This window comes from Dicentrarchus labrax, unplaced genomic scaffold, assembly GCF_905237075.1.
Source record: "Dicentrarchus labrax unplaced genomic scaffold, dlabrax2021, whole genome shotgun sequence".
Lineage (NCBI taxonomy): Eukaryota > Metazoa > Chordata > Actinopteri > Moronidae > Dicentrarchus > Dicentrarchus labrax.
This window is the reverse complement of record NW_026136730.1, coordinates 1,059,841-1,072,500: the sequence shown is the minus strand read 5'-3', so window position 1 is coordinate 1,072,500 and position 12,660 is coordinate 1,059,841. Positions and strand designations below refer to the sequence as shown.

At 40.4% G+C, this 12,660-nt stretch overlaps 1 protein-coding gene across 3 annotated transcripts in view; it reads left to right on the top strand.

Moving 5' to 3' along the window:
* LOC127359479 (sodium channel protein type 4 subunit alpha-like) overlaps positions 1 to 12,660 on the top strand; it is a 177,532-nt gene that overhangs the window by 130,835 nt on the left and 34,037 nt on the right. For all 3 annotated transcript variants that reach the window (XM_051393283.1, XM_051393282.1, XM_051393285.1), the window contains one exon: positions 7,690 to 7,813. In XM_051393283.1, the coding sequence (XP_051249243.1) occupies positions 7,690 to 7,813 (124 nt within the window). The remainder of the gene's footprint in view (positions 1 to 7,689; positions 7,814 to 12,660) is intronic.

Below are 12,660 nucleotides of genomic sequence, written 5' to 3'. Positions count from 1 at the left end.
TAAGTTTAGGTCAGGCATTGATAAACATTTAGCATTCATAATGTTTTATATTCTTCTCTTCTGTAAGTGACAGCAGTGTTTGAAAGAAGAATCTTTAGCCTGTTATACAAACACAGAGAGAACTGTGCTAATGTATCAATAATAATAACATGAAGAGTACAGTGACATATAAACATATATATTCATAAAGAGCTTTAAAAAGCCTTATAAATACTTCATAGACATGCACTTGTGTTAATTCGTGCATTAAGGAGTCCACAAACAAACCTTCAGCAGTACCGTATTTTACATGTACTGGTTACTGTACGATAACCAGTAAGATTATACAGAGAAGACCATCTGTGTGTGTGTGTGTGTGTGCGTGTGTGTGTGTGTGTGTGTGAAACATGCTAATGCAATGAGAGCTGCACAACACACACACACACACACACACACACACACACACACACACACACACACACACAGTGACCTAATGTGAAAGGGCAGCGTAAATAGAACAAAACTCAAGAGCATATTTTCCTCCCAAAACGGCTGTTGTTGAGTCAGTGTGTGTGTGTGCGCGCGCAAGTGTGTGTGTGTGTGTGTGTGTGTGTGTGTGAGTGAGAGAGAGAGAAAGGGAGTCAGAGAGCATCACTGCCTTCATAACTCTTTAGCATCAAGCTTTGTTTCCAGGGTGTGTGTGTGTGTGTGTGTGTGTGTGTGTGTTTTTCCCTCCCTCTGTAACATCTCACTTACTTTATTTCTTGTGCTCTTAATTGAGTTGAACATTCGACACAGAAAACAAAAGAGAGGAACAGACCCGTGTTTTCGTCCACATCCTCTCGTTGTTCCACATCACTGGTCTTTAATTCACTCCCTGATTTCTTTATTTCACCTCAGATCCCCCCCGTTTTCCTCCCAGCTAGCTCGCTATCTCGCTGCGGACGTTTGCAAACTGAATTGTGTTGAGTAACAGTCAGTCAAGTGTTTATGACTTGAACTTTTCCTGAACCTCCAGGACAATTTAACCCCGCCGCTGTGGATGTAAACAACAATACAGCCGGTTCTGGTTTGAAAAAATCTGCCTCATTTTACAGTTTGAAAACCAAATGTCCTCGTTTCACATCCACGTCATGTTGATCATGTTGTTTGATCTGAGTCATCGCAGTCATTAACACGCCATAGAGGTCTTAGAAAACTGCATCTCTCTGTGTGAATCCAGTCCTCGTCCAGTCCTCGTCCAGTCTCGGTGTCCGGTGCCGACACAGAGAGAGTTTCATAGAGGTGACTGGAGGTTGTTTCCCGCCACAGACGGGCAGATAATACACATTTTATGGTAATAATAACTATAACTAGGACACTGGTTGGTCTGCAGCCTCACAAGGTTACTGAATATAGGAGCTATCTGTAAATTCATTATATCAAATTTATAAAGCGTTAATGTTTCTGCCTAAAACCCAAAGATTATTTCCCGTAAGTACAATCTACTGCCAGATATTGTGCATACATTAGACAATAAAAATTATTTAAAGTCAGTCATTCATATAAATACTATGAATATTCAATATAAATTGTGCTAATTAGCACATTTTATGTGGAATTTTCCCTTTTCCGATGTCCTTAACTACTCGTAAACTTAACAAAGAGACGCAGTTCAATGAAGTTCAATGCAGCTACAACGTCTTAGTGCTACTGCATGACGACAAAAAATTGGTTTACCCTGTATTTAGTGAGAATTCTAAACATTTGAAATGAAGTATTTAAGTGTAAGTGTGCAGTATGGTACCTCTTCATGTTGGTCTTTCATCCTAAGAAGAAATGTTTTCTACTGACTTACATTAATAAAAAACCCTTTGAGAACCACTGATGTAAAGTTTCGCAGAAGCAGAAAAGATCTTCTTCCTCGTCTTTAACAAAATAACGGAGCAAACACTTTTACCGACGTCATTGTTTTAGTCTAATCTATCGACACGTTTATCACAGGCTCGTATTTGTGTATCTTCTAACAAGATAAAGACCATCAGAGCTTCGAGAACGTCGTTACTCTCGATGTTACAGATGTGGGCGGAGAGGAGCGATGGCGTTGCTGACTAATACTGTAACCGCGTTCAGAATAAATGAGCCGCCGGTACTTTTACACACACGCAGTTTTCACCATGAGTAATAGACATCGGCTGCTTTTGTTTCTGTTAAATACGTAATATTTTGACGTCTAAATTATTCACGGGATGTTGTGTTTTGGCGAGGCTCCTCGCTGGCTCAGCAACATGAATGTGGAAATCATTTTTTATTATTTCAAACAATATGTGTTTGCCAGCGTGTGACCTAGATAGGCAGTTAAATAATGTACCAGCAAGAAGGTGCTGCTGGTAGCTAAATAAGGTCAGTCAGCAGCTTGGTTCAAGTACAGCTCTCTCTCTCTCTCTCTCTCTCTCTCTCTCTCTCTCTCTCTCTCTCTCTCTCTCTGTAGTCTGGTCCAGTGCAACCTCAGCATCGTCCTTCACCTTCAGCTGTTTGGTGCCTGGCTCAAGGGCAGCTTTGTGTCATTTATGTCAGGATTGGAATCAGTCTGCGTTGGTAGAAACATCTAAATTATCTGCATCCGACTGGATATTGTAACATTAATTTAATGCAGAGTTACCGACACAGGAAGTCCATTGATTGACCCACAGACAAAACAACAATTAACCTTATCGTATTTATCGCATATAGCCTATTATTACACTACACTGCCCTCTAAAGGCTGACCGCTATAACTACGCTGACAATCAAACTGAGAAGTTTTTTTAAGGTTTTTAAAAAGTTTAAACAGATGAGTAATTAAGAATATATATATTTTTAACCTTTAAAGATGTCTTGACATATTTATTTTGATTGTTAAATTTGTCTTTACAATGTGCTCAGCTAATAATCATAATAATAATAATAATAAGATTAACTCAGTAAAATGAAGATTCCCTTTGTTTTAATTTTCACATTATCCTGAAATTGTCCTGAATTCAGGATTTACTGAAACCGCAGTAACTGCACTTACTGCAGTTTGGTTTCTGGTTGGATTTTGTAGTTACTGAAACTTTTGTATAATTTTTGTCTCTAAAATCGAACTTAGAAAATGTGTCACAAGATAAAACAGACATTTAAAATTTCAGTTTCAGGCAATGTAGTTACTGCAGCTTCCCTTTGTAGGCCGGTATAGTGTTTTTGAGTTCTTGTCCCCGAGTGTTCATGCTGTGCTGCTTTCCACAATGTTGGACCCCCAAATATTATCTCCCACTTGGACGCCCAGGTTGGGAACCACTGCTTTCTGGGGCTGCATGATACAGTAAAAAAGTCATATTGCGATTTATATATCGAATAATTACTAATATATAGAAAATAAAGAGGAAAAAATAAAGTAGAATACAAATTCACTTACAGTCGCAGTGCAGGAATAACTTTATTAACTTATATATTTATATATTTTACTTTTTTTGTCAAAATTCTGGAAAACAAAACATTTTCAAAAACAACATATTTGACTCTTGAATGCAAAGACTCGACAGTAATGCTAACAATGCCAACCACTGCAGCACATTCATTCATTCTCTCTCTTGTTATCTCTCCCTCTCTCCCAGCTATTATTTCCCCTTTGCCATCGTCCTCTCCCTCCCTCTCCACCTCTCTGTATCTCTCGGCCCATCTCTCCTCTCCCTCCAGGTCTGTTGTATGTAATTTATTTCCGGCGCACAAACAGCTCACTGTAAATAGAAGCTGTTAAGCTGCTCCAGCACTCTGTTTTAATAGACCCCGTGTTTGGTTATGTAATGATTAAATAGCTGACCTGCGCTTTAATGGCGTCATAAATCACCGAATGTGGTTTTACAGTCTCATAAAGCAGGAATCAGCTGGTGGAGGTGGGCACGGTCAACAGCCAAGGTCAAAGGTCAGACAGCAGTGTTTACAGTGGCACTCATTAAAAGTTGCCCTTCAAATATTCACCCTCTGACTGCTGTAGGTGTCATCACAATCTTAAAATGTCTGCAAAAGTCTCACATTTAGATCATTTCAAACCTTTTTAAAGCCAATTATATTGTAATAACCAGTTTCTATGCAGTACTTTATAGTTTCATAACATTTGTTTACTGAAACTTACACAAACTGATGGTTGTGGACCTGTATTTGATTAGATGTAGTCTCAGGGATCCCCGTCTGATAAGATTTAGATATTCCATAACTGGAGATGGGCAGATTAATAGTGAAGAAACCTTTGGTTACAGAACTGGAGTTCACTCAACTGCTGGACTCAGAAATGTAGTTTTTATTGCAGCAGAGGTCTGGTGAGAGGCTGGTGGCTCAGGTTGGAGGCAGTGCTGTAGTCAAGACCACCTTTCGTTCACAGTATGGCACATAAAGGGGATTGGCGTCCAAGATATAATCCAAGAGATGTGCGTGAGTGTAACACAGAGAGCGGGTGGGGGTATGAGGGTATAAGAGTTCAGAGCAGGTCAGTGTCCGTTTACACAAAGTTCTCGCAGTTACTGAGATCATAATATGAAATACCCATAAAATATGTGACTTATATATATAAATATGTGAGTTTACTAAATATAAATATTGTTAAATAAAGGGAAGGGGCTGGGAACCACTGCACTACAGCACAGAGGTCTCACAGATATCCCAGCAGCCACGTGGATTATCAGACTGGACCTGAACCAGTTCGCCACCAGTTCAGATTCAGAGGACCGAAACGGGTTCACGTCAGGGTGAGACGAGGCTCCGACGTAATAAACCCCCAGAAGTCTTTATGTGTGTGTGTGTGCCCCCGAACCCTTAAAGGTTTACCAGCAGCCTGTCTGTGTCTCTGCCAGGTGTAGTCTGTCTACAGCTGCTGTGAGTGTGTGTGTGTGTGTATCTGCTGCCCTGGAATGGCTGCTTATAAAACTGACTGTGACCACCCCCCCGCACAGCCTCACGCCTCCGCAGTCTCTAGCTGGCAAACTCTGACCCCTGGCTAACAGATGTACAGGTGTTGTCTGCAGAGACAGGTGGACGCCGCACCTCTGCTTTGATTTCTCATGTCTGCTAGGAAATGGTCGACATCAAAAAACCCACAGACACACGGTTCGTCTGTAAACAAGCACCGTGCCATCGAGAGAACCCAAAGAAATGCCATTAAGCTCAGTTTAAGACTTAATAAAAAAGGCTTATTAACAAAGCTCAGTCCAGAATTTGCCAGAAGGACACGTTCTTCTATGCACTACTGCTTTTAATTGCATCAGAGCCCAACTGGGTTGTAATGTACATTTAAAATGATCCCAATCACTTTTATTTATATTCAGATTTTCACTGACAAGAGACGGTGATTAGATGCTGTGGAGTACAAACACAATAATGACAAATCGACGACGCCCAGCAGGGGTGAAAAAAGAAATAAAAATGACTTAAACACCAGCAAAACATTCGCCACCAACGCCTCATTTACATTAACGTTTCTTCTTCTCCAACTCGAATAATAAAATATTAGTGCTGTCAGTTAAACGTGTTATTAACGTCGTTAACGCAAACCCATTTTAACGGCATACATTTTTTTATCGCGAAATTCATGTTCTTTTTGGCCTAGCACACTTTGTAGTTTTTTTCACATGCTGTTGCAACAACTAGTAACGTTAGAAAAACTACAACACCACAACGGATCTAGCTAGACCGGAAACAAAACAACAGGCACGCCGCACACACTTGTTTAAGAGTAGTAGACGTTACGCTTTGAGTTAATGGCGAGCGCGAGACGCCGAAATCGATGCCAATAATATTCTGAATGCAAAGTTTACTTTTAAAAAGTTGCCAAATGGTTCCATTGACAAGACCAAAGTGATCTGTGTGTTTTGTTGTTGTGAACTGAGCTGTTTTTGTGACAGAGTATTTTTTTCACCCTTTTACTGATGGACAGTGTTACATTGTGTGAGAGATTATTTGCTCCAAGTGAGAATGTTAGTGTGAAATTGAACACTACAGTATACGCCAATGTTCAATGGTTCCTAGGTTCTTGAATGGATCCGGTTCAAGAACCAGAGGTAATTTTGTGGATAAACACAATTAGTTAACTTTGGAGTCCATTTCCCCCTCGTTGTACTAATCCACAGATCGACGGTAACCGACAGGGAAGTGAAGGACGGTGGTTTTATCTCGCCTCCTCCTGCTGCCGGATAAACTTATGTGAGCTGTTCAATTTTCATACTGACAGAAATGAAGGACAAAACTATTTTAAAAAATTAGGACCCAAGTTGTGATGAACCTCTTTAAATCTCATTCTTTCTCTTTGAAAAAAGTAATCTGATTACATGTGGTTTATTACTTAACAGGCCCTGAATGTGTTTCACTGTCCTCAGCTCCTCTCTGGCTGCACAATAGAAACAGCTTATGAATAGAAATACATTTAAACCCCTCATTATGGACGTCAACTGTCAGGAGGTTTCAGCCCAAGGCTGCTGCTTGCGTGTGTGTGCGTTACATTATCCAGTTTTTGTGTGCATCTCTTTTCACGTGTAAGTGTGTGTCAGAGATTAGGTGTGTATTCATGTCCTTTTGGCTTCACCTTTGTGTGTGTGTGTGTGTGTGAGTGTGTGTGTGTGTGTGTGTGTGTGTGTGTGTGTGTGCGTGTGTGTGTGTGTCCAAGGCTGGCATTCGTCACAGCGGCCGGCTCTCTGTTCCCAGACTCTGAATGTATTCATGAGTTAGCTGTTGACTCAGGTAGTTAGTTCACCTGTCCACACACACACACACACACACACACACACACACACACACACACACACACACACACACACACACACACACACAGAGAGAGAGAGAGAGTACACACACACCCCTGCTGTGTCTTTGTCCAGACATTCAACAAAACTTGCCAAATTTCCCTCCTCAGCCCTCAGCAGAAAACCTGTCCCCTATCCCTCCATCTCCCTTGTCCCTTTGTAAAGTTAAACTCCCATGATGCTTAGCAAACGGGGACCTTTGAAGTCAGCTGGGAATGGGGGGAAGAGGGGGGGATTTCCTGACGTCTAGTTTTGTCCAGATCTCAGAGTCAAAGTGAACAGACGGCAGGTTTCTTGGCGGTGGGAGGGAGGGTTTTGGAAGGTGACACCTCTCTGTTTTCTCAGCCAGGATTCCTGTCAGTTATGTAACATTGAATCTGACTCATTCAGCCCCGACTGCAGCAAAATGATGCTGATGATCACACAACCACAAACCACACTTTATTCACATAATACCTCGAGCAACACCAGTACTAATACTACAACTTATAGGTACTGTTACCGCAATAAGTACATTTAAAGGTCCAGTGTGTAACATTTAGGAGGATCTATTGGCAGAAATGGAATATAATATTTATAGGTATGTTTTTATTATTGTACAATTGCCTGAAAATAAGATTTGTGTATGTAAGAAAAATATAAGATAACATCAGGCTGAAGTAGAAGTATCAGCACTGCCATGGAAAAATATTCTGTAACTTATCACTGGGTGGCATGTTGAGACTAATGTGTTTCCAGTGGATTTCATAAGCTTTAAATGTGTTGTTTTTCCGACATAAAGACAATTACAGTCTGTTTGATGGAAGTAGTATTTATTGAGTTTGATTCCTCAGTAGATTAACTGACTAACATGAGTCAGTCAGAGAAGGATGTGGTGGTTCTTAAGGTTGTCTGAATGGTTCTTTTCTGATGTTTTATTCAGCAGAAAGACGATATCAGCCTATCAGAGGGCAGCACGGTGGACCTCAGGAAGCCTGGGGAGGAAGAGGATGAGTACTCAGAGATGGCTGAAGAGGCCATGGACCCCGACAACTGCTTCCCGGACTGTAAGCACACACACAGACAGACTTAGTCAATTACGTCTCAGTGGAGGACAGCTGAGGCAACGAGGTCAGACACATATTACAACGTTTTAGTAAAATATACTCAAACTTTTCAGTTTTGAAAGTATAATCTGATGTTCGTGGTTTGGAGCCAGAAATGAGGTGCTGAAACAATAAGTTGATTTATTAAACCTTAAAGTTTGATAATCGGTTAATGCTTTTTTTATCAAGCAGAAATGTCAAACATCTTCTCAAATATAAGGATTTTCTGCTTTACTCTGTTTTACATCATATTTATCATTATATCTTATAATTTTGGGTGTCGGACTAAACAATTTAAAAGTTTTACCCTGTTGTCTGGAAACTTATGATTTCTGCTATATTCTGACAAATACAGGCTTGGGGGATAATCAGGATACCAAAAAAGGTAACTGTAATCCATTACATTACAGGTACTTGGATTAGGTTACAGACTACATTTTTTTTACAGGTATTTAGTAACTGTTTCAGATTACAGTTTTAAAGTAACTCTCCCAACCCTGCATGTACATTAACTTAAATATAAATTGATTCAGGTTGACATTTTATTTCCCAAACACAGAAATATAAGCTAGCTACTGTACGTCTACAGGGATTTGGAGAAGTAGTTCATGTTCTGAAGCTGTAACCATTCAGTTACACGTCTTCCACTAACCGAGAGCCCATCCCACCACCCACTTGCCCTAATACTTTCATAATGAGATTTATGATTCTGTACCAACTAACCCAGGTGAAAAAGCTTGTTTCCTGCCTGACTCAGCCCGTTTCCCCCTGGAGCACACATATTTGTCTTAGACCCAGTTCAGCGCAGCTAGCATGACCGTGATACAGAGACAGAGGAGAGAAATAAAGGCTGGGGAAACACTAGAGTGCCATTTGGCTAACAACAGCAAATGAAATCCCCGGAGAGCTGAGATAGCCAATGACGTATGATCGTTAATTTGTGGTCGAAGAACTGCAAGTACAAGAGAACATTTATTTCTATGCAGATGACATACAGCTGCACATTAACATATTACCCAATTATGTTAGCCCTGCTTACAAGGTTGTTTAGGGTTTGATCAGATCGACTGATCTAAAAACTGGGCAAATTGTCTGCAGTCAGCTTCTAGTCAGCAGCCTACATGGACACGTAGAAGACGTTTGCCTTCAGGGCTTTCTGCCAGAAACAAAACAAGAGACTAATTTACAAGATTGGGAAGCGACACATCTTATATGATCCACAGCACTGTTTCTAGTAGAATATCCTCAATAAAAATAGGGTTTGGAAGGAAATCATGAAGCTGTTGGGAGTAACAAGTAAATTTACTTTTCTCTAACTATATAGAATCCAGGCTGATAAAAGGTTGTTGCTGCGACATCGCTCGTTGTATATCTGGACAGTTTTTCGCTCTCCATCCAGAGTTCACTCGGTTGCTGTTCGTGAGGCCAACTTTCACCTGAAGTGTTTGCAGTGTCTGCAACACCAACGCAAAACAAAGTTGCAACTTTTTATCAGATATATGCTCAGTTTCTGATGATAATATATTGAAGAGTCTCAATTGTTCATAAACGTTGTTTTTACATTGTTGTTTTTGTAGTGATTGAATTTAGATCCATTTTGTCCTCACAGTAAATGAGCAGGTTGGTGGTTCAGTTTGAAATTGTGCGTCACATGATAATTTCACTAACCATAAGCCCATTCCACCACCCACTTGCCCCAATACTTTCATAACGAGATTTATGATACTGCCTAACCCAGGTGAAAAGCAAACACCTTGTTTCCTTCCTGACTCAGCCAGTTTTCCTCCTGGAGCACAGACATTTGTCTTGCACACAGTTCAGCACAGCTAGCATGAACACTGTAGAGAGACATAAGAGCAGGGACGGAGAAAGTGAAGGTAATATATATGTTTGTGTGTTATAGATTCAGTTTTAGGGAAAAAATGGCTGACTTCAAATTGTTCAAACTTCTAGTTCAGTTTTTTTAAATAGATATTGCCCATTTGACTTTCAGAGGTAACTTAAGGTAAATCTCAGACAGAATTAGGCCAGCCAGCTGGAAAACCCTCTCCGAAGGACAAAAACAACAAAAAAGCATCCCCAGCACCTGCAGAGACTACATTAGTGAGACTCTAGTGTGGAAAATACAGTATTTGCACCTGACAAATATTGACCAATTGACCAAATGTCTCATATGGGATAGTTTGTGACAAATACACATATCATTGGACACATAGTTAATAATCAAAATACTTCCAGATTTTAACCAGATTTTAACCTGGATTTGATATCCCCCTGAATCTAAAGGTTGGTGTTTCTTGCTTCAATTAGACGTTGCTCACAGAAGTTAATAACTAACTCAGACAATTCACACTTCAGCAGGGCAATGACAAAAAAGAGAACCAAATAATATATACAACACAACATACAACAGACAAATCAATAAAATCAAAGAATCAAGCTTTATTTATTTGCTTTCTTACAGTTTAGTGCAGTTGAGAGTGCTTAATACAACAGAATGGAATAAGAACTAGATATGGTAGATTTAAGACTAAAATACAAAGACAAAAAAGGACAATAAAATAAAATAACAAGAATAAAACAGAAAATAACAAGAATAAATAAATTGTTAATTATAATTAGGAAATGGGACATATTGATGTTAATAAGAAACAGTGCTAAATGTTAAAAACAATAAAAACAAAGCCACAATTAAGATATGCAGGCATCGATGCAGGCGGTCTCTGGCATGGAAGAAAAAAACGTTTTTGTTTTATCGCCCGCCACTGCGTCCAGAGGCTTCCTGCTTCCTGTAAGAGGTGCTTTGGATGAAAGCGCCTGCCAAACGGCAGATGTTGTATTAGCTTTGATTCATTTAGAAGATTGATGCGTCCATCGCAACTGTCCCAACACGCCGCCTGCTTCTTCCTGATTCAGCAGAGTCCTTCACAGCAGGCGGACGTTTGTCACCAGCTGGACTCAGATCAGCTGCTGGAGCACCGACAGAAGAGGGATGGAGCATGAATGAAAAACCACTTCTTAAACTCCACAGTTTTGAAATCAGCACGTCTGTATTGTAGGTGAGATACATGACGAGTTAGTGAAGAGGAGGAAAAGCAAACAATGTGACAAAAGAGGAGGCAAAAAGAAAGGACAAAACAAAGAAGGAACAAAAGGGAGGAGGAAAAGAGACTCAGAAGACTCACGCAGGAAGTGATATACGAACAGATTTTCTCCTATTTTTGTTCCTAGATTTGTTCTTATTTTGTTTTATTTTGTACCAGTGTGCTCTTATTTTTGCTCTTCAGGTCAGAGAACATTGTACGAGTGGTTGAGAGCACTCTTACCAAGATGAGAACAAAACATCTAGTTTTCACAGTCCACAAATTGTTTGCCCAACACAAAGAAACATGAGTTTGAGGAACATAAAAGAGGCAAGAATATCCTGTAATAAGGTCAGATTATATGTTTTACAGTAATTATAGTGATTGGATTATTACATGTCAAGCCTTTAGCTTCAGTATGAGACACATCGGGCTGCCAGGAAGACTTTAAAACACGCCATTAACGCTGTCAGATGGTCGCAGGTTGGTTCGGTTTAGGAAAAGATCATGTTTAGGATATGATGCAAAAATAAGAAAAGAGCAGATAAGAATAGTTAGAGGAAGAAAATGAATAAAAAATATAAGGCAATTGAATGATGACGGACTTTGATCTTGCTGGTATGAGCAGATTTTGGGGACAGAAGCAGAATCCGACCGCCTGCGTGCTGCTGGCTATCCTCCAGACTCAGCTCACAGTCCCCTCACACTGGACCAGTACCACCAGTATGCTGACACAGCACTCGGTTACTGCGTGTGTGTGTGTGTGTGTGGGAGCAGTGGGTCCTGCGAGTCGGCCAGCTGCTGCAGAAGTAGGCCAGAAAACTGACGAACAACAGCCGGCAGACACCAGCTGTGTGTGTGTGTGAATACTAGCAGAGGCAGTTTGTGTTTGTGCAGACACAAAGTGACCATCTGGAAGTTGGACTGAAATTAATTTCACTACGAGTATGTTTGTGACTGACGTTTTCGTTGATAAAGCCAGTCTGCGTTGTTAAACATCGGCACGCTACCATACGGTTAGGATTCCTTCAGTGTTCATGGTTCAGGAGGTTTCTACCGGGAGCCCAATGATCCACAGAGGTCTCCTCCTCTCCAACACAAACAGACCCGCTGATTAAAACCACTAAACACACTGAATAAAGCAGTTCCACCTTAAACACACTGAATAAAGCAGTTCCACCTTAAACACACTGAATAAAGCAGTTCCACCTTAACAATCACTGCTTCTCCCACGCTGTTGGACAGACAAAGGACGTCCCGGAGGGGCTGCGAGCCGAGCTGCTGCTAACGTTAGCTCAGCTTGTTTCTCTGATAACTTAAGATCCAGACGTCCGATGACTAAAATCCTTCATCCGGTTCAAATCTAGAGTTAAAAAGCACCAAGATCTAAACAGTGGATGGTAACAATGTGGCTTCAGACTGGATCAACAGTCAATGTATGACAGCTTCTGCTCATGGTTAGTTTAGTTCCATATCCACAACCACCCGAGGGCGGCCGGTGGTGATCAATGATTATTAACTTCAAATTGTACTTTAAAAGTACCTGTTAGTGTCATAATAACTTATTTTTATTTATTTACTGTCACATTAATGTTTATAGTGCTTTATTTTAGCTCATTTTTTTAAAATGTAGAAACAGTTTGAAGCAGCAACTTACTGCCCATATATCTACTTGTGTGTGCGTTTGCTGGAGTTTGTGTGTTTATGTGCTTGCGCAGTTTATGA